This window comes from Peromyscus eremicus, chromosome 18 (genome assembly GCF_949786415.1).
Source record: "Peromyscus eremicus chromosome 18, PerEre_H2_v1, whole genome shotgun sequence".
Taxonomy (NCBI): domain Eukaryota; kingdom Metazoa; phylum Chordata; class Mammalia; order Rodentia; family Cricetidae; genus Peromyscus; species Peromyscus eremicus.
In genome coordinates, this window is record NC_081434.1 from 803,788 (window position 1) to 827,727 (window position 23,940).

The window sequence follows — 23,940 nt, forward strand, 5'->3', positions numbered from 1 at the left end:
TGCCTTACTACTCTCCAAGGTGGCTGTACGAATTTACATGCCTAGCAACAGTTCCTGTAAATTCTTTTCTCTCCACAGACTCTCCCAATTTTTTTCCACACTAGGCATTTTTACTGTGTTGATAATATTGATATCTCATGTTATTTTTACCAATTAATTTAGTTTTAAAATCTGATTTCAATAAAAGGTTTTTTCCCCTACAAAATGGAAGGAATTAAAGAACCATTGTTGCTCCTATGTGGCTTCCAATACTCCTGAATATAGAAAAAGCATATTTTTTATAAAATTCTAGCTCCACACTGTAACATTTATTATTCTGTTGTTCAAGTTGGTTGTCTGTGTTTTTTCTTAATAGGTCAGGCTAAAATTTTTAAAAAGTGAATGCAGAATGAAAAACCAGACAGAAACCACAGAGTTTATTCTTCTGGGGTTATCGGATGACCCTAAGCTCCAGGTGGTGATCTTCATCTTTCTCTTCATCACCTACACACTCAGCATCACAGGGAATTTGACCATCATCACTCTTACCCTGCTGGATTCCCAGCTCCAGACCCCCATGTATTTCTTCCTCAGGAATTTCTCTGTATTAGAAGTGTCCTTTACAACTGTCTGTATACCCAAGTTCTTGGGCACCCTTATCTCAGGAGATAAAACCATTTCCTTCAACAACTGCATAGCTCAGTTATTTTTTCTCATTCTCTTTGGAGTCACTGAATTTTACCTTCTGGCTGCCATGTCCTATGATCGTTATGTTGCCATCTGCAAGCCCCTTCATTACCTGACCATCATGAGTCAGAAAGTCTGCACAATGCTTGTCTTTGCCTGCTGGCTGGTCTCTTTCCTAATCATCTTCCCTGCGCTCATGTTGCTCTTAGATCTTGATTACTGTGGGTCCAACATCATTGATCACTATACCTGTGATTATTTCCCCCTGCTGCAACTTTCCTGTTCAGATACAAAATTCCTGGAGAAGATGGGGTTTTCCTGTGCTGTCTTTACCCTAATGTTCACTTTGGCATTAATATTTCTGTCCTATGCATATATCATCAGAACAATTGTGAAGATTCCTTCTGCTAGTCAGAGGACAAAGGCCTTTTCCACGTGTTCTTCCCACATGATTGTCATCTCCATCTCTTATGGAAGCTGCATTTTTATGTACATTAAGCCCTCAGCATCAGATAGAGCATCTTTGACCAAGGGAGTTGCCATACTAAATACTTCAGTAGCTCCCATGCTAAACCCCTTCATTTATAGCCTGAGGAATCAGCAAGTCAAGCAAGCCTTTATGAACACAGCAAAGAAGATGGTATTTTTAACAAGTGCATGAAATAATGTGGCCTGTGAGTGCGGGCCACACTGAAGGCCAATTCAAAAGTTAAACATAAATGTCAGTGAACCAGTCACATCAGTGTGGCACTGCCCACCCTCCTTGTTTTAGTCTTTATTTTTGTTAACAGTTTACTAGCCTATCTTGTTATTGTATGTCTTTTCCAACTATTATCTTCTTATGTCTTTCTGATACAAGATTCTTCTGGTATTTCATAATAACAGCTTCTTAACTGTAATTTATTATACAGATAAAATTACAGTTTGAGATATATGCTGGAAAATTTATCCCCAGAAATGGGAAAGCACATTGTAAACATTAATGTATTTTACTCAATATACACTTGAAATGCATTTGGCAATTTTCACATCTTTTTACATACTTCTCATTATGATTGGATAGTCCCTCTAGGATATATATTTAAATGCCATGAAATTAAATGAAATGCAATGTTTCATTTAATTTCATTTAAAAGCACAAACAGCATTACTTATTAACTACAATGTGATATATTCATGTAATTTATTTATCAATAAAGAATGACAATCAGCAAGTGTCCTTGTGGTTTGATTGAGCATCCCTTGGGTATATGCCCAAGAGTGGTATCATTGAGTCTTGAGGTAGATTGATTGCCAATTTTCAGAGAAGTTGTCATACTAATTTCCAAAGTGGCTGTACAAGTTTGCACTCCCAGCAACAGTGGAGGAATGTTCCCCTTAGTCCAATCCGCTCCAACATAAGCTGTCTTCAGTGTTTTTGATCTTAGCCATTCTCACAGGTTTAAGATGGTATCTCAGAGTCATTTTGATTTGCATTTCCCTGATGACTAAGCCCTCTGCATACAGGAGATAGTTGTGTAGCTTGGTCTATTCGAGGGGCCCCTGGCAATGGGATCAGGAGCCCTGGTGCATGAGCTGGCTTTATGGAGCCCATTACTTATGGTGGGATGCCTTGCTTAACCTTGATGCAGTCGGGAGGGGCTTGTTTCTGCCTCAACTGAATGTACCAGGCTTTGTTGACTCCCCATGGGAGGCCTTACCATTTTGGAGAGGGGGTGAGGGAGCAGGTTGGGGGGGAAAGACTAGAGGAAGCTAGAGGAGGGATTGGTGGGGGTCTGTTGGTATGTAAAGTGAACAGAAAAATTTCTTAAATAAATAAAAAATAAAGAATGACAATTATTCATAATATACACATGAGCTATGTGTTTAATGGACCTTTTATAAACAAATCTCATGATTTCCCCATATGTGTGTGTATATGTGTATATATGTGTGTGTGTGTGTGTGTGTGTGTGTGTGTGTGTGTGTGTGTATGGAGAGAGACTATGTTTAGAGAGACTGATATATATATATATATATATACTGATATATATATATACATACACACATATACATATATGTGTGTATGAATATGTATGGGATCCTGATCCCATTGCCAGGGGCCCCTTTGTCAATAACAGTAGCCAAACAAGATGTATTTAATATGTGCATTTATAGCCAGATATATACTCTATTGACAATTATCTAAACCTTGAGTAGTACATATGCATGTATGTTAATATATAGACATATATGCAATATATTCTTAATAGACATGTTTACTACAAAGTATATTTACACACTTTTTCTTCTAACTTTTGAACTATTTTGAAAAAAAGTATAATTTGATTTATTATATGGAGGATATATTTTCTATAAAATAGGACCCCAAAACAAAGAAAAATTTCCAATTATAAAAAGTTAGTGTTACAGTGTGGGGGTGAAGTTTCTAAACACGGTGCATATGCCAAGGGTTTAGTCTCTGGACGGAGTTACCTTCGGGCAACTGTTGGATCACTTGGCTCTGAATTCATGGATTATAAAAAGGTGCAGCATGGTTGGATGAAGTGGGACACTAGAGATGTGATTTTTGAGAAGTTACTGGTCCCATCCAGCTCCCAAAACATAGTAGTGGAGTCAACAGATAAAAGCTTTAGCCAAATAAATCCTTCTTGTTTTAAGCCATTTCCTCAAGTGTTTTGTCATGGTAATGGAAAACTAACAAGACTATACTTGTTAAATTTTCTATTCAACATATTATACTTAAAATATGAAGAATATCTAAAAATATAACTGAGCAAGGTGTGCATACATATTTATGCATATGTGTATACAACTGAAGTAAGAATTGTGGACAATAAAATTTTTCTCAATTACATGAACTGATGTCTTAATAAAAATGGTATAATTGTGATCTTTGTTGCATTATTTTTAACGATTGTCATAAACTGAGAAAGAGAAAAATGATACATTTTGCTGAAAAAAGAAAAGTAATACGATTTAAAGGGATTCGAAATTATAGATGGAAATCATTGATTTTTTTTCCTAATTTCCTACCTCCCAAAAATGAATAACAAATTTTATATTTAAAAGATAATTGATAGAACTGAGAGTTCTATCACTTCAAAGTACATATTATCCCATCTGCAAATAAAGGAAAATATCAGGTAAGTTAAGACTAAATAACTTTTTGGGGGACAAAATCCCACAGATCTGTAAAGTATAAAGAACAAAGGCCTATAATATTAAAATACTAGTAATTATTATTTTTCTTTAAGTCTAATGAATATACTCATAATTAAATTGTTAGTGTGGTGGCTTGGGAGTCGGCTCGACAAATAAAGGCACCTGCCACCAAGCCTGACAGCTTGAGTTCAACCCCACACCCCCATGGTGAGAGGAGAGCGAATGTCTACAAATGGTCCTCTCATCTCCACACAAATCATGGCCCATGTATGACCACACACAATATACACACAGGCACACAAAATAAATAAGACTTTTATTCATTTATTGTCACCACAAAGTGTATGCTGATACACTGTCTATATGATGCCATGACATCTGAGTGAAAGATTTTGTACTTGCTACACAGATCCTTTACCTTCCTGACTTCATCTGGATGTCTGGACTTGTTCGTACAAACTCTCTGGTTTTGTTGGTCTACTTTCTACTTTTCTTTTTAAATAAATTTTAATTAAAATATAATTATATCACTTGCCCCTTCTCTTTCCTTCATCTGACTACTCAAATGCTTCCTCCCTTAAATCTTTCCTATGTCCCCTCTCAAATTGATGGGCTCTTTTTCTTTGACTATTATTGTTATATATAAAGAGATGCATCAATATATAACAACCGAGTCCATTTTTTGTTGTTTGTGTGCATATTATTTCAGAGCTAACTATTTTGTATTGGATTGTCAATTGGGAGACTCATCTCTGAGAGAGGCTAATTTACCCTCCCTCAACAATCATTAATCCCTGTAGATCTTTGTCTAGGGTTGGGAACCTGTGGTATTTTTCCCTGGCACTTTAGCATGTCTATTGAGAGTGACATTCTTCAGGTTTTGTTTATGCAGCCATTTCCAGGAGATAAGGCATCACAACAGACTTCCTGGTCCTTTACCTCTTACAACCTTTCTGCCTCCTCTTTTGTTGCTCACTGAGCCTTAGTATTGGTATTGGTGTTGTGCTGTAGATGTATCCATCACAGCAGGGTTGCCGCAATCTATTGATCTCTGCATTGTGTCCAGTTGCAGTGTTCTGTAATGGTCTGTATTTTCTGTAAGAGAAGCTTCTTTGATGAGGAGTGATAGCCACACTTTTTGTGGGTGTGAAGATAAGTTTCAGAATGTAATTAGAAATTACACTGGTCTAGTTAAGTGGCAGTAATTGATTCTCCTCCAAGATTTATGACCTCACTAGTCATGGGTAATTGACTAGATTTATGGTACCAGGCATGATTGCCCTCCTGTTGAAATGGCCTTAAGTCTAATTAGGCAGCTGTTGGTTACTGTCAAGATATGAGTGCCACTATTGTACCTGTAGGGATATACGCCATGCTGGTCATTGCTGTGGTTTGTAGGCACACAATGAGATAGAAGTATGATTGTTTCACTCCCTTGGCAGCTTACATAGTACTTTCTAGTAACTATGGAAAATTGACCATAGGAAGGTGGCCTAGAAGTTAGACCCAACTTGAATAATCTGAGTCCTGGATCCTAAGTGTGTGATATTTTCAGCACTAGAAACTTAGCTTCAGTTTCTGAGAGGCAACCAAAGACCATAGCAACAGTCTATACTGTTGGAAGTCTATACTTGAACTATTCTGAACAGTGACTCAGAGTTTTCTCATGCCTGGTGGTTGGGTTTTTGTTAGTCTATGACTTTTGTGGGGAGAATTATCAGACACACACACACACACACACACACACACACACAAATTTGTCTACGTATGGATATAGATAATTTTAGGTAAATATAAAAAAATTTTTAAAAATATGATTCTTTGAGCCTTTATCAAACACCCTTGAAGTTGTTTCTCTCCTCCCTTTTCTCATATACTGACCTCCATCCCCCATCCCAATTTTTTCCATTTCCCCTTTCATATCTCCTGTATCCTGCTGCTCTCCTTTCTAACCCTTCCCATGGTCCCATTTTATTAGCACTATGACTACTGTATGCTGCATGAAGCATTCAAATTAATGCTACAACTTTGAAGAAATTTTGCAGCACTATGGAATTAATAAAATAAATAATTAAAAAGTAAAAACAAATTGTGCATGTCATTTTCCCCATGTGGGAAACTACCTAGGAGTTTTAGGCCCAGATCTTTTAGAACTACCAACTGGTTTTTATAGAGAAATCTTTTATTTTTTGAAATTATAATGTAAATACATCATTTCTTCCCTTTCTTTACTTCATCTAAGCTTTCTAATGCACCCCTTGCTGACCTCTTTATTTTTGTTATATGTATATGTATTTCATATAATATATATTGTATATGTTATATATCCAATATTCCTAATTACATAAATATGCTCTGCTCAGTCCATATGTGTATGGATGCATATTATATCAACACTAGTTTGAACTATAAGTCAGAAGAAGGAAATTAAAGGAGTATAATTAGGAAAATAAGAAATCAAACTTTCCTTACTTATGAATGATATGATGTTATACATGACAGATCCCAGAAAATTCTATCAGAAAACTTCTGGAAGTGATCACAATTTCAGCAAAGTTGTAGGATACAGAATTGCAAAAACCAATAGCCTTTCTATTAACCACCAACAAACATACAGGGGAAAAGATCATGGACACACTCCTATTCAGAGTAGCCTCAACCAGTTTTTAACTGCAGAGGAAAAATAACTAATTATGTGTCTTGAATAATGCTCAGGATGCAGATAAGAAGACATACCTCCTAGGGTAACTATATTTACCCTAGATAACTATATCTACCCTAATATATATTAGCTATATTTAATGATTACAAATTTGTCAAAGACAATATTGCAGAAAGCCACAAAATAAATTACACAAAATAGAAAAAAATGAAAAACAGTATCAAAATTGAAAAGAATGTTAAAAATCCAAGCCTAATCACAGACATAGATAATCATTGCTCACAATTAATTTTGACAATATTGTATTTCTGATATTGGACTTTAGAAGAAATTTCAGGATAGCTGGTCCTTCATTTTACCCTGTCCCTCTAAAAGTCATTTCTCCAACCACATGGGAAATAGAGTGCATTCATCAGGGTTCTCCAGAGAGATTGAAACAATTGGCAATACAAAAACACAGCTATCTGCCAGTTGTGATGTCAGAGGAGCAGCATATGTCAATTGATTTCAGGGGATCAGCCCACCAGGAAACAAAACCCTGGTGGGTGAATCTCAGATAGGCGAGGTCCTGAGCTCAGCCCCAGAATGCTTCTTGCTTCTGCTGTGTCTTTGCATGTTGGCTGCTGCCATTTTTCTCTGGTATCTGGCATGGTGTGAATGGGCATGGGGAGATCCCCACTGCCCTTAATGTAGTCTTGGGAATATTCCATTCTACTGGGTATTTTTACCTATGGATTATTATGAAGATGATTTCCTCCTAAGCTGTACTGTTTAACTGAAGCAATGATTTTATACAGTAAGTGTCAGTTTAAATAGAATTTTGAGGATCGAGGATTTTTAATAAATATAGTATGAGATTATAATAGATTAGTTTAGTGGAAAAATTAACCTAGGTAAGAGTAAGATAAAAATTGTCCCTGCCTATGATAAAGCAGTGTAGATTAATTTCTAATTGGTCTTATTAAATAAAAATCACAGAGCCAAATATAGGGGTGAAAGCCTTAGAGAGATCAGGGAAATAGGAAAAGCCACCAGCCAAATTTACCTCACCAACTCTGTAGCTTCCAAATGCAAGTTACTTCCTGTCTACCCACATCTATTTGCCTTGCTGTTCTGCCATCCGATTTGCTCTCTCCATTCAGCTACATTACTTCCTCTTCCTGCATAGCTCTGTCACTTCCTGTCTATCTGTACAGACCTGCAGACCTCCGTGGTTAACTACTTTTGGAATTTAAAGTGTGTGCCACCACACCTGGCTCTATTTCCAGTGTGGCCTTGAACACACAGAGATCCTGCCTGTCAAGTGATTGGATTAAGGGTGTGTGCCTGACTTCTTTGTTTACTTAATGACAGGCCTGTTTCCTCTGATCTCCAGGCAAGCTGCATTAATTAAAGCACAAATAAAATATCACCACATTTCAGCATAAATAAAATATCACCACAAAGCAGAGGCTACAGAGGATAAAAAATAAAACAAGGAAGTACCACACAATTAGAACACACGAATTTCTATTGGGGAGCCATATAGACTGTGGCTTAGGTTAATGATTAAAAAAAACAATTGAGTCCCAATAGCCCAGCTAGCTTAAATTCTTTTAATCTTAATGTTATGAGCTGTGTTCACAAGTTTTGGAGTGCATCATAGCTGAAACAAAGCCTTAAAGAACAAGTTAGATTAAGATGTTTGTGACTAGTGTTGAGGTGGAAACCATTGAAGTGTTGAAGCCAAGGAAACAATCTAAAGTTTTAGAAAGACACATAGTTGAGTGAGGGACTCATTAAGGTTAGGGAACAAGAACAAAGCAGCCCAATTATTATTAGCTGATGTGCCTTTCTTGCTTAGAATTGGTTGATGACCAAAGGTGATGATTAATTCCTTATACCCATTTCTGCACTCAGCTTCTTGATATAAAAAAAATTTTGGTGATTGGGTATGCACCCTAAAGATTTAAAGTTAGAGATGACTGATTGTCCCTCATATATAAAAATTCAGATTTGTGATTCTTCTAAGGTTTCTTGTAAGATTACCTTTTAAGATAAATAATAAAGTTATTGGTCCTTTCTTTGTAACCACAAAATGCAGCCTGCCAGCAAAAAACTGGCTGAGAAGAATACCTTGCTTGCTCACTCTCTTAATCTATAACACATTGCTTGGCTATGAACGTATGTTGGTTCTTGGGACAACTTGTTTTTCACTTGTAATATGTAAAACATTTAATCATGTAAGAGATATGGAAAACATGCTGTTTTTTACTTGTATTCATTGTAATCATTCACTTGAAAAATATAATGTGACCACATAATTTTTATATTGCCTGAAAGGTTTTGCTAGGGTATATAAGCTGTAAGGGAAAAATAACATTAGTTAGAAGGAAAACATCAAGAGAGACATGTAGACGGATTTCTAAAAGGTCTTATTAATAAAAACGAACCCAGGAGCCAGATATTGGGGTGAATGCTGAAAGATCAGAGAAACAGAACAAGTCACAGCTACCTCACCTCGCCAATTCCTCAGCTGATCCTGTTTCCTCAGACTGGAAGCCTCTGAGTCCTCATCCAAATGGATCTCAGCTGAACTGCTGCTAAAAGCCTAAAAGCTTAGCAAGGCTCTAGTTCCTGGTCCTCATGCCTTATATACTTTTCTGTTTCCTGCCATCACTTCCTGGGATTAAAGGTGTGAGTCACCATGCCTGGCTGTTTCCAGTGTGGCTTTGAACTCACAGAGATCCAGATGGATCTCTGCCTCCTGAATTCTAGGATTAAAGGTGTGTGCTACCACTGCCTAAGCCTATGTTTAATATAGTGGCTTTTCTGTTCTCTGACCCCCCAGATAAGTTTAAGTTTATTAGGGTGCACAATATATCAACCACAGAGACAGGAGTGATACATCTAGATAGAAGTAAGAAATAAAGAACTGAGACTGAAGATGATAGACCTTAATAGTGTGTGTGTGTGTGTGTGTGTGTGTGTGTGTGTGTGTGTGTATGTGTGTGTGTGTGTCCCTCTTTCACTGGCCCAAGTACTGCTGGAGGCTGTCCCCACAGCAGCAGTAGCTATCAGATACATCAAAGAGGTTTATTAAGGGGAATTGGCTTCTACAAGCTGAGAGGGAGGGAGGGCCCAGTGGCTTCCAGTGGCTTCATACCTGATTGAGACTTTAGGCATGAGGACTATCTAAGTGTAGAAGGAGATGGACTTTTCAGTTTACTCAACATATGGTAGCCATGGTGCTTATATAAACAATAAATACTGTCCAAAACCTTATAAAAATCTATGTTTTTTCATAAATTTGTAAAGCTACTATCAAAAGTTTTAGGCCATTAGTAATGGATAAGACTCAAGACAGGAAGGAAAGTTCACTCTTCTGTCATTTTTTCCTATGACAGTCAGCAACAGATAGGACAATGCTTACCCACAATGGGGAAAACATCTTCTCCAGACAGTGTACCAATTAAATGGCAATCTCTTCTGAGACACATACTCACAGACATCCCAAAAAAATATTTGAGCATCATATATTAACTGTCACAATGCCCTTACTTCATGGTTCTAAAATAAGGTGAAATGGAAAATCCCCAGAAAGCTGTTGGAGAAGAAAGAACAAAAGCAAATAATAAACTATTTATTTTGTAATTGGTCCTGTAGCCAAGAGCTGTATAAGATATAAACTACCGATTAATATAAACACTGTACACTCTGCTGGGGATACTCATCGACAAAGTTCTATTGTAGCCAACTCTGCTCTTGAATTTTTCTGTCTCATTTCTGTCTTCTAGGTCTGTGGTATTTGCTTCAGTAGTAGGTCTTTTCACTTTTCAAGTACACAAAAAAACAAAACAGACACAGCAATATTTATATATTTGTATGCACATATATGTACATGTATAAAACAATAATAATTTTAAAAAGAGGCTATCAATTTGAGGAGGGGCATGGGAGGGGTTGAATGAAGGGTATCTGGGAGGGATTAAAGGGAAGAAAGGGAAAGGGGGAAAAGATGTAATTATTTTAATTTAAACATGTATCAAATCTAAATCTCACTCTCATATTTAATCATTCTCTTCTAGTGTAATTAACACCCCTCAAATTTTTTAATTGGGCACTGTTTTTTTAATTTTATTTTATAATTTAACTTAATTTTACATATCAGCCATGGATTCCCCCTCCCGCCCCCCCCCCCCCCGCCCCCCTGCCTTGTCTGAGGGAACCGGATGCAGAGATCCACAGCCAGGCCCCAGGTGGAGCTCTGGGAGTCCAATTGGTGAGGAAGAGGAGGGTTTGTATGAGTGAGAATGTTGAGACCAAGGTTGGAAAAAGCACAGGGACAAATAGCCAAATGAATGGAAACACATGAACTATGAACCAATGGCTGAGGAGCCTCCAACTGGATCAGGCCCTCTGGATAAGTGAGACAGTTGATTAGCTTGATCTGTTTGGGAGGCATCCAGGCAGTGGGACTGGGACCTGTCCTCAGTGCATGTGCTGGATGTTTGGAACCTGGGGCATTGTCTTTATTACATTGTGCCCTTATCAACCAAATCTACACCTCTGCAGTTTAGACCTAAATCCTATTAAATATTACTATCTCAATACCCAATGCCCTATAGAACACACTATCAGTCACAATCCTACTATTCAACCTTTCTATACAAAGTAAGCAAATTAACCTTCCTAGTTCTCTGTTCACATGATTTATTTTATATTATATTTATATATATATATATATTTATAATATACTTGTATATATTATATGCTCTCTAAAACTGAGATTTTTAGATCATAAATGTTCTTGTTGTGTTTCTTCTATATCCATCCTTCACTTACTATAGTCATTCGATAATATTCCCAAGGGACCATGAAATATTCAATAATAAAGACCAGCTCTAATCTAGATATTAACAAACTGAAGGACTAGACATTATACAATTTTATATACAGGTCATAGAAGCAAACTAGAAATTACTAATTCAAATAAAGATATAAAAGTAGGATATGGACCTCTGGGAATACCTATAGGGGCTTATCTTGTTGATGTGGGCAGACCATCCCACATCAGAGCAGGAGATCCTGGTCACAGGAAGTAGTAAAAACAGAGCTAAGCACTAACTGGTATTCATTGCTCTGTTTCCTGGTTGTTGACATAATGTGACTTGCTGGTTTAAGCTCCTGCTGCCTTGACATTCCCACAGTGGTTCACAACATCTTAGACTATTAACTAAAATAAACTCTTTACAAATTAAAAACTAAAAAAGAAAATATGTGAGAATGAAATAATATAATTGTAAATAGCCAATGCATTAAAAAGTTGAAGAAAAATGAAAATATCTTATACTATATGAAATTCAAAATGTGACAAAAATTGAAGATTAATTAAATAGACTTTATAAAATCAAAGGTATATTTGGAAAACAATTAAATTTTACCACATGTGAGAAAGTGTGTGTGTGTGTGTGTGTATGTTTGTATGTTTGTGCATGTGTGATAATAAATCACACTATATCTACACAAATAGATGTATACTTAAAATTAAATGCATACAATTAGCATCATAACTAGGGTTCATACTCTGTAAGTGGAAGGGAATAAATAATGAATACTATAGCAGATAGTAAAGGGATAGCTAGGAAAATTCAATGAAACCATAAGCTGTGGTTTTAAAATGACCAATTAAATTGATAAACCCCTACGAAGACTAACCGGAGCATTAGAAAGAGACACAGACTATTAACATTATGAAATTCGGTGGTTAATCTTGATTGTCAACTTGAATGGATTGAGAGGCACCTGAAAGGTTAATGAAGCGCTTTTCTGTTTATACTGTGAAGGCATTTTCCAAGGGGATTAACTAATAGGGAAGACACAACCCTAATATTGGCCATAATGTTCACAGATAAATTTATATGGACTAAAATTGAAAAGGAGAAAACCATCTAGTGCAAGAATTATTCTTCTCGGGTTACCTGGTCTAAATTGGTTACATGATCTAAACTGTTCTACTTTACCACGTAATCCCATCGCTAACAGTTGAAACCATGAGTCAAAATCAAAATTTTCTATTCTAAGTTGTTGATATATTAGTTTTTAAATTATTCCTTTTATTTTCTGATTTAATATTATATATTTCCCCTTCCATTTCTGCCTTTCATATACTCTCCTTGCTCTTTTTCAAATTCATGACTTTTTCATTAATTGTTACATACAATTTCTTCAACAACAACAATAGTAGTTAAGGTTAGATTAACTACTGAAACATAAAAACACAAGATGTTATGAATATACAGGAATATTTACGTAAAATTGAGATACGTAGAGAAGAATATCTCAGAAAAATTGGCCAAGAAGAATTCAGCTTAGATTGGACCATCCTTTGTACTTGAACAATGCCACAAAGAACTTAAAAAATAATATTCTTTGAAACATATTACAGTAATTATATATATATATAAACATATATATTAATAAATATAAATAGCTTCCAATTGAAAGTAAACATTTAATGGGCAATTCATAAACATAAAAAAACCAATAATAAAGATGTCTATTTTTAGAGAATATGAAAAATTTTATGTATAATTTTTTAAGTTATAATTATTTCACTCCTTGTTTTCCTCCCTGCAACCCTTTACATGCATTCCTCTTGCTCTCTTTTAAATTTGTGGCCTCTTTTTCTTTAATTGTTTACACACACAATGCTACTTGTATATATATGTTCTCAGGGCTGACCACTTGCTATTGGAAAACCCACTGGTGTGCTCTTCCCTGGGTAAGACTTCTACTCTCGGCATTCTTGAGTTGCCTATAGTTCTTCATCTAGGGTTGAGACCTCATGAGCTCTTCTACTTCAGTGTTGAAATGTCTAAGGGTGCCATCTTGTTCAGGTCTTGTTAAGGCAGCTATGTTGGTAGGACTTTATTGGTGTAGCTTCTCGGACATTTCAAGAAGACACAATCTCACTTCAAACTTCCTGTTTTCCTAGCTAGTACAATCTTTCTGGCTCCTCTTCTGTAATTATCTGAGCCTTAAGTGAAGCAATTTTGTTGTAGCTGTATCTATTGGAACTGTCTCCACAACTGCATTTTTATTAGTTGTGACTTTCTGTAATGGTCACCATCTGTTTCAGAGAGAAATTTCCTTGATGATAAGTGAGAAATGCACATCTGAGGTTATAAGGACAAATATGTAGATTTTTTTTGGTTTTTCAAGACAGGGTTTCTCTATGTAGTTTTGGTGCCTATCCTGAATCTCGCTCTGTAGACCAGGCTGGCCTCAAACTCAGAGATCCACCTGGCTCTGCCTCTCAAGTGCTGAGATTAAAGGAGTGTGCCACCACAACCTGGCTAAAATATTTTTATATCTAGTGATTATGCTGGTTTTATAAAGTGGTAGTTATAGGATCCCCTTCAAGATTTATGACTTCACTAGGCCTGTATAATTGTCTAGGTTTCCAGTATCATTCATGATTCCCCTATTGTTGAACAGGCCTTAAGTCCAACTAAGGAGATGTTGATTAGTGCCAAGATACATATACTTCTACTGTATTCTTAGAGTTATCATGCCATGCTTGTCCTTGCTGGGGTTCATAGGCATCATAGATGAGCAGGACTATTGATTACTTCCCTCCTTTGGAAACTTTCATAGTGCCTTGTGGTACCATGAAAGCTAGTCTTCAGGGAGGAAGCATCCAGTTCAGATCCAGCTCAGGGCCTCTGGGCTCTGTGTTCAAAATAAATGGTGTCTCCAGCAATAGAGACTTAACTTCCAATAATTGAGCTACCCAAGGACTAAAGCAACAGCCTGTAATGTTTTGGGAATCTCTTGGATCATCCTGACCAACAACTCAAAAAGGGACTTCTCATGCCTGGTGTTGGAGGTCTATGGTTCTTCAGAGGAGGGTTGTCATACCAGATGAGAAAATTTCATTTAAACTATATAGGTGTATGTATACACAGACTTGCATGTATTGCAAATATTGTTAGTTAATAGTAGGATTCCTTAAAAGTTTTCCAACCTGTTACCTTACCCTTCTCTTCTTCTCATCTCCTGCCTCCTTCCCTAATTAGACTGCTGCTTTGCCCATTTCCCCTTTCATGTGTATACTGCCATTACCTTATCTATTAGCCCCTCTAGTGACCTCATTTCATTTTACTGTTTCTTCAGATACTCATGTTATGCACTCATATGGAAAGTTTTGGAATTCTATAATTCACATACTAGCAATCAGTACACAGGAACTACCCTGTGATGAAACTTTTGCACATTATTTTATTTAATGTTTTCAAAATCCTATTTTATAACTACAAGATATTTTTAGAAATGTCAATTGAATTCTACTACTTTGGAGCAAAATTGGATTTCTATATATCAAACACAAGAAGTATGTTCTTATTTGAATTAGACCACCTTTTCAATTAAATAAATTAGGATATTATTTTGTTCATTTACTTATAAAATTTTTAAGTATTTCCAATTTTGATTAGAGTTTAAGATCAAGGACTTATAATTTGTAGGAGGGAAATGAAATATCTATCAAAAGTTAGTTTATACATGCATTGTACCAATAATTGTTACATGTATGCAAAAAGACAGAATGTAATGCAGTATTATAACCACTGAGGTGGACAAGTACACCAAATTCCCTGTTCTTAAACAAAAATTAAATTAATGAATTGCATTTAAGACTCCTTGAGTATCCAACATAGAAGTTACACAAGAGTGGAGTTTGTCCAGATAATGTGACAAGAATACCATCAGTACTAACTGTGTACTAAAAAAAATGACAGAACAAGAGAGTTACAGAACATTTAATGTGACATAATTGTATAATTATGTCCTTGTGAAATTTGTAACATGGATTAAATAAAATATACCTTAATACATAAAAATATTTGATAGAAAATTCTGTTTTTATGAAGGTAAATTTGAAGCCATGAGGGTAATGAAAATCTGGTAGGAAATACATTGATAGGTTTCTATATACTACTGTAATACTAGATTTTCATATGTTAATTATAAAATTCAAAATAAAATACAGCTGAAGTACAATTCTAATTTTAAAGATATTATGGTTTTTATCACTCCTCTGTGTGGGAGAGATTTACTAATGAATAAAATAAGTGTCCTGTGTTCAAAGAGTCATTGTAGGATTGGATTTAGCTAATCCCAGAGGCATCAAGAATAAATTACCTTCACTGTATATACTGTATCTATCTGCTTAATGGGAAAATTTAGTTTGGCCAAAGGGAAGCCAGGGCAGATTATCAGCTGATTGGTACAGTTTTTCCATTGTCTCTTTATAGTGTTTGGCTTTCCAGAAGATGTGTTATGACACCACAGCATCTTATGAACCTACATCTGCTTGCCTCCTTCCTTTCATCGATCTAGTCTCAAAGGATTTCTGCACTGGTCAGAGAAGGTAAAGTTCTAGTATCTTTGTGCAGTATTCAAGCTAACTTAACCAGGTGAATGTTTCACCTTCCAGTTTCTAAAAGCAGTTTCCCTGCTAAATTTGCTTGAAGAATTCTTACGATTATAATAGCAAACTTTAGAATTTGAGTCACAGGTCTGTTTCTGTTTCTGTGAGACAAAAAAAAGTATTTAAGAGAAATATCTTTTATTTATGAGACTGCCAGATATCTCACAAGCAGTCCAGTCTGTGCTTTTTCTATGTGACACATTTTGTGTGATAGAGACAAGAATAAGCTGGATGACAAACCTTTATTTCGAAGAATACTATGAGTATATTTCATCTTGTTTTTAAGTAAATAAAGACTAATTTAGGATTACATGTTTGATGGTGTCATCAGACATATCAAGCATATGCTCCATACTTAGGAATAAATTCATATTTTTCTGACATCTAAAGGCTTATTTTATTGGAAAAAGTGCAAGAATTTTAAAATATTACTTTATTACTACTACTTTTACATTTTCAGTATATTTTAATCATTGTTCAAACCACAATAATAGTCTCTGCCTTTTAATCTGTAGTTTTAGGACATATTAATGATAAATATGTCTGTTTATCACATATATTCCTAAATAGAGACAATGCTGAGAGCGAGAAACAGAAAATAGTAAGTTAAATAATACCAATCATTAGCCTTACCATTCACATCTACCACCTGATGTGTTGCCTCATAAAGGAAATTATACAACAAATATGATTGAAAATGTAATTCACAGACTCTATGTTGCTTGACAAGTAATAGGAGAGAATAGAAGGGATTGGAATCAGAATAGTACAGTGTAGAGCTTTGTGGTTCAGATAAAGTAAATCTTATAGAAAATCTTATATATTCTGATCAGTCCTTGAAAAGAAAGGTGATGGTATCCTGTGAGATTTGGGGAAAAGGACCTTAAAAATTTCCTTTTTGTACTCAGAAAAGTTTGAAAGGAAAAGCCCAAAGTGATCTTAGCAAAAAAAAAAAATTAAAATGACATAAATGCATCCCACTGTCATAGACATGTTACTCATCTCTATCTAGATTGTAATTAATCTCTCTGACTTGGGCTTTCATTCCTATAGATTAAGAACATGTTAAGAACCGATACTACCCTTGATCTTAGCCAGCACTTTTTTTTAAGCAAAGTTCATCTATTCCTGTATTCCCATGTTGCCAAACATGTTTTTCCATGGTTGTTTTAAATTGATACATACTAAGAATAAAAGTAATTATAACAGGAGAGTGGCTTGGTAGATGTGGTTATGTGATTATTTTCTACCAATAAATTACAGAAGCTTGGAAATGGCATTAGATTTTTAAATTAACATTATCTATTCAGCATAATTTCACAAACTGTACGAAATCTGAAAACAATGTCTTAATAAAAATTTACATATAAAGTTGAGTGAGGTACATTGCAAGAATTTGTGATTTGAAGGGGTATCTCCAGTTTCTAAACATAGATATTTTGTGAAAAATTAATGAAGGTGACTTTAAGCAAAAACAAATACATGTTCTTTTTCAATTGTACACACAACATATATTTTATATAATTGTATGATTGTATATATTTTAGTAGGAATGAAAAGATTTAGTAAAAAAAATCTTATAGAAAGATTCCTATTGCTTCAGCTCATTGCATATAGTAATACCAATATTTAACTTTTCAATTTCTCTGTATTAAATTTATACTTTGATTTCTTTTTTATCAATAGATTCTGTTAACAATAAATCACTATGAAAAACCATTCTGTGATCACAGAGTTTGTGCTCTTGGGCATAACAGATGATCCAGAGCTTCAGGTTGTAATTTTTATCTTTTTATTCATTGCTTACATACTAAGTATCACTGGAAACCTAACCATTGTCATCCTCACCCTGCTAGACTCTCACTTAAAGACTCCTATGTATTTCTTCCTCCAGAACTTCTCCTTCTTAGAAATTATATTCACTAGCGTTTCCATCCCCAGATTTTTAGGGTCAATAATTACTAAAGTCAAGACCATTTCCTATAACAACTGTTTGGCTCAGTTATTTTTCTTCATCTCCATGGGGGTGTCTGAGTTCTTTCTTCTAACTGCTATGTCTTATGATCGCTATGTCGCCATCTGCAAACCACTGCATTACACCACCATCATGAACCAGAAAGTTTGCATCCTTCTTGTCCTTGCCTCATGGCTGGCAGGATTTCTGACCATCTTCCCACCACTCATGCTGGTCCTCAAGTTAGATTTCTGTGCTTCTAATGTCATCGATCACTTCTCCTGTGACTACTTCCCCATCTTACAGCTCTCCTGCTCAGATACAAGGAGTCTGGAGATGATCGGCTTTTACTTCGCTTTTGTCACTCTGCTATTCACGTTGGCACTAGTGATCCTGTCGTACATCTGCATCATCAGCACCATTCTGAGGTTCCCATCTGCCAGTCAGAGGAAAAAGGCTTTCTCCACCTGTTCCTCTCACATGATTGTCATCTCCATCTCTTATGGAAGCTGCATTTTCATGTATGTCAAACCTTCTGCCAATGAAAGGGCATCACTGACCAAAGGTGTGGCTGTTCTCAACACTTCAATTGCTCCCATGTTGAACCCTTTTATTTACACATTGAGAAATCAACAAGTAAAACAAGCCTTCAAGGAATTAGTTCATAAAGTAATGTTTTATAGAAGCAAATGAGAGTACATGTTAACAGAAATGAATGTTGTAGTGACATAAGACAAAATGAATTTTATTGTACTCTTTCATCCTATTCCTACCTATGCTGCTGAGAACATTAGTGTTGCTTGCTACTAATCTGAACATTACTACAGCATAACTTCTTTTACACACGTGTATGCTTAAAGCAATTGGTAGTTTACAATTCTGCCATTTCTTTGCTCTTTTTTGGTTTGCTTGACTGTTAGGTTCATTTTTGAGACAACGGTCTGGTGCATAGCCCAGAGTGGTCTGAAACATCTAATTCTCTTGGATTCTTCTGAGCAACTTAAATTCACAAGCCTGAACCACAAGTGCCAGAATGTTTTACAATTCTGAATAGAAAACCATTTGCTGGAGACTGTATATCAGTGTGTTGATTCTTGATAATAAAAAATTTTACATTGTCTTGGTTTATAAGATTAAACACTGTCTTGGTAAGCTTACATTGAATTTTTCTCTGACACTAATATAAAACTATAGTAAGATTTTTTAAATATATATTTTAAAGAAAATCTGAGTGTTCCACTTATCTGATGTATTTTTCTACTTAGAAATAATTTGAAGTCCATGACTTTCTCTATTTCTTAATTATTTTGAAAGCATATGCTGTAGGCAGTGCTTTATGTTGTCTGTGTTTGTCAGTATTTGGTTTTAGAAAATATAAAAGGGTAGTCATAATTATTCTGATGAAACCTACAAATCTGATGAGAATTTCCTCCACAATACAGTGCTTTTATAAAGCACTTATTCTATGTCATCTTTTGGCTGAGTGTATTTTATTTCATATCTTAATTTTCATAGCTCCCTTGGAAATTTTCCATGGTGTGTCATTGTTGTTGTTGTTTGTTTGTTATACATGAGTGGAGGATGCTCAGGAAGGTTGAATAACAAGACATGTAAATCAGTGATTACATTTTACTGGTTTAAAGAATGACATAACATAGTTTCAGAGCAATAATACCCCTTAAGATTGCCTGATTTTAAAATGAAACAAAATCCAATGCTTTCTCTATTTTTATAATTTTCATAACTAAGGGTTTGCACTATTTTATTAAATTTTTTTCCAGTAACACTACCTTATTTGAGCATGTTTATATAATTATGGTCTCTTAAAGGAAGGTACTAATCTCTCACATTTTACCAGGCACATAAATAGCAATCAGTCAAAACAAGGAACACATAAACTGATGTTGCTGTGGAGTAACAGGTTGAACAGAAAAATGTGAAACATGAGTGTTAGTAAAATGAGTAAATGAATAACTTCTTGAAGGAGATGCTGATTTTTAGTACAGTATAGCAGCTTCCCAAGTCAGAACTGCTGTGGAACCTTGAGTGTGAATTTAGATTCTGGATTTTTGTTGCCCCTGTCTTCAAAAATAATGCCTATGGTAAGATACATTCATACTTGCTATTATAGGCTTGTTATTATTTACTTCTTAATCTCATTGGTCATTGTCGCTAAAGTTTTTATCTCTAATTTCAATACAAATGTACATTATGCTTTATATTCCTTGTATTTTGTGTATATTCCCTTTATGACTGTTCTGGTACTTTGTATTAGTCCCTTGAGCAGCCTGCAGAGATGGTAGATAAAATATATGTAGAAATATGCCAAACAATATGTAGAATATGCCTTCTATTTTATATTTTTCTGTTTTTCATTTTTGTTCATTCCTTTTTTAGTCAAAGGAATATGTCCACTTTCAATAAAATAAGAAAACTAAGACAGAAACATTTACATTAACATCAAACTAGTTCAAAAAAAGTGAACTAAAAGTGACTTTTAGAAGTGTTTCTCTTAGTTGGATAACTGGCATTATATATAATAATACTCATTATTCCAGGCATTCTGAATATTAGTAAAACTCAAAATTGGAGAAATATTAAACATACAGAAGAGAGTGGAAGACTTGGACATCAACATTGACTCTTTAGCTGAAAATTCAACATTTAATCAAACTAAATATATTATATCAGACTTTATTTTGAAGTTTGGTATATTTAGAAGTTAATAGAACTGTATGTTTTGTTTTATTATATAAATGTGTTCGTTTCTGTTAATTAAAAAGGAGGACTTACTATTTTGTGTCTATGTTTTATTGAATTACAGGTTGTATAGAATTGTGTTTAAGGGGTTATCAGAGATTATATTTGACAATCTTTAACTATGAAGTTTCTCTGAATCATAATGCTTCCTTTATTAATAACCATACATCTTTTAAGGCTAAATGAGATTAAAAGTTTTAGTTTGGCTGGACCCCAGCAGCAGCTGAGATGGGTCCGTTCTTCTGTGACTCTCCTTTCTCTTTTGCTTCTGGAAGCATGGCCTCAGGTGCGGTTGTCTCTGATGGTGCCATCAACGTGAAAATGCTCAAGTTGTCAGCACAGTGAGAAAGTACCAGAAGGTAGTGCTTTTCTGCCTGAGTTAGTACAAAAAATTGTCATCAGGGAGGAGGGCAAGGAGACCCCATTAAGTACTGAGGGCCAAACTGTGGAAGACCTTACATCTGCTTTGTCAAGATGCTGTTGGACCAGGGCCTCATCTCCCCATCCCACACAAACAATCCTCTGCTGTGGGATGTGCTGTATGTCACATGTGTTGCTGATTAGTCAATAAATAAAACACTGATTGGCCATTGGCTAGGCAGGAAGTGTAGGCGGGACAAGGAGGAGAATAAAGCTGGGAAGTGGAAGGCTGAGTCAGAGAGACAATGCCAGCCGCCACCATGACAAACAGCATGTGAAGATACCGGTAAGCCACGAGCCATGTGGCAAGGTATAGATTTATGGAAATGAATTAATTTAAGCTGTAAGAACAGTTAGCAAGAAGCCTGCCACGGCCATACAGTTTGTAACCAATATAAGTCTCTGTGTTTACTTGGTCGGGTTTGAGCGGCTGTGGGACTGGCAGGTGAGAGAGATTTGTCCTGACTGTGGGCCAGGCAGGAAAACTCTAGCTACAATCCTCTTGAATGCAACCTATGAGACCAAGAAGAGCAAGACAAAAGGACCCAGTGCTGATCTTCTGGGTCCCTGGGGGTACAATTGTTAAGAGCAAAATTATATATTCCAGTTCCAAAGACGCCATGAGGAAGAAACGGACAGGAATCAAGAACAAATTTCAAAAAATCTAGGTGAAGGTGCATGCAGGCAGAGACACTAGACAATCCCATCATCTTCCCCGACGGCAAACCTTTCAGTCTCCTCCAGCTCCCTGCCTGAAGTACCTAGGAGTCCCAGAGTTGTTCTTGTGTTTTGCAAGCTGCCCTCTTCCTGACAGACCAGAGTATCTGAGGCAGTCCAAGCAGATGGAGGGCAATCATTTTACCCCAATTGTCAAATGTCTCTCCCATTCCCTGAACCAACCACCTCCCTCCATCAACTACTTTTGATCTTTTATTCCTCTTTAATTAAGAAAGACCAAAATACCCCCACGTACCAGTTTGTGGGTGGATAGGATTGGCTGTATCTTTTTAACGACTCCCCTACTCTCCTTTGGTACACCCCCTCCCATACTGCAAACATCTCAGTTCAATAGTGACTCTGCTTGTCTAGTTCTGTGTGGAAATGACCCCTCACAGCACCTGGTTGACCTCCTTCTTCTTGACCAATAATATAAGCAGGAACAGTTAAGGGACCTTTGACTTAAAAAAAATACAGTAAAAAGTTTAATTAAATTTTTTAACATATATGCTAACTAGAAAAATAATGCTTTCCATAAATCACAGATGCTATGAAAAACCTTCATAATGTTGAGAATTAGTTCCAGCCAAAATAAAAAGAAAATAATTAGTACAGTTATTCTTGGAGCCTGAGAGTCATACATTTATGAAAATCAATTATTTATTTAATATAACTTTAAAATATCTCTTGTAATTACAACTCAATTTTAAACAGAGAAACTGGACTTTAAGGAAATTAAGCTATTAATCCACTATCACAAGTCTCTTCAATGACTGTTTGTGCTTTAATCTAGCTCTCTCTGATGGCAAAACCCATATACTTTTTGTGAAATCAAATTGACCATCTAACATCCTAAATAGCAAATTAACATTTTTTCAATATAACTATTTTGTTATTTATTTTTCATCTATGTTTAATCTTAGAAGCTAGTTAATGAATTGAAAGTATCAGGTTTTGAACAAACATTTGCCATAAACCATTACAGTAGTGACTGCTGCTATTAACTTGTTATTAAATGGGATGTAATGGTCTATACCTTTCCTTGGTTTATTTCTATTCAATGTATTAATGCTCACAGTTGAACTCATCTCTCACTACAGAAATCAATAATATAAGACTAATATTTTTCTAGAAAAAGTTATATTAAATAAAATGGAACCATTTAGAATTTTTCATCTGTCTTTAATAGCAACATTCTATGACCCTTCAAACCTTATCTTGGGCCATCACATAAGTTCTCCATATCTTACCTAGTATACTTGAATGGCTGTTATTTGTGAAAGGCATTTCTATAATGTAAGTCCTGAATATGTTATATAAATGTTTTACTTTAAAATATAATATCACATATATGTAGAGGGCCTAGTTCAGTCCTGTGCAGGCTCTCTAGTTGTCAGTTCAGTCTCTGGGCTCCACCTATGAGCCCATGATCCCAGGTTAGTTGATTCTGTGGGTTTTCTTGCGATGTCCTTGACCCTCTGAGGCTATATATGTGTGTGTGTGTGTGTGTGTGTGTGTGTGTGTGTGTATGTATGTATATGTATATATATGTATATGTATATGTATATGTCAGTTGTGTAGCTTGGTCTTCTTGTGGGACACCCTAACAGTGGAAGCAGGGACTGTCTCTGACTCTTTTGCTGGCTTTTGGGACCCTATTCCTCATACTGGGTTGCCTTGCCCAGACTCAATACAAGGTGAGGTGCTTAGTCTTATTACAACTTGATAAACCATGTTTTGTCAAAATCCATGGGAGGCTTGCCCTTTTCTGAGTAGAAATGGAGGAGGAGTGGATGGGGAGAGGCATAGGGGAGGTGGGTAGATGGCCTGGGAGGAGAGGAAAGAGGGGAAATTGAGGTCAGGATGTAAAATAAATAAATTTTTAAAAATAATAAAATTAAATTAGAAAATATAATATCACTGTTAATTTTAATTTTTAAGGCTCAATATTAGACAGATTATTTTGAGGTTAAGCTACAAGTAATTTGGGTGAAATTGTTGAAAGCACATAAGAATGATGGCTGAAACCATATTGTTCCAGAAGAAAATATGGATCTGCACTAAGGAAGCAAAGCGTAAATGATGACTTCAAAGCCTCAGGAGAGCCTATATCCTCTATAAAAA

The 23,940-nt window shown here is 35.6% G+C and overlaps 2 protein-coding genes across 2 annotated transcripts; both read left to right on the plus strand.

The window, feature by feature from the left end:
- Positions 1-376: 376 nt before the first annotated feature.
- On the plus strand, positions 377-3,029 carry LOC131894967 (olfactory receptor 6C1-like). Its single transcript, XM_059245344.1, has 2 exons — positions 377-1,306; positions 3,009-3,029. The coding sequence occupies exons 1-2, from the start codon at positions 389-391 to the stop codon at positions 3,027-3,029; spliced, it is 939 nt and encodes a 312-aa protein (XP_059101327.1). The 5' UTR covers positions 377-388.
- Positions 3,030-17,673: 14,644 nt separating this feature from the next.
- On the plus strand, positions 17,674-18,612 carry LOC131894953 (olfactory receptor 6C3-like). Its single transcript, XM_059245320.1, has one exon. The coding sequence runs from the start codon at positions 17,674-17,676 to the stop codon at positions 18,610-18,612; it is 939 nt and encodes a 312-aa protein (XP_059101303.1).
- Positions 18,613-23,940: the final 5,328 nt, after the last annotated feature.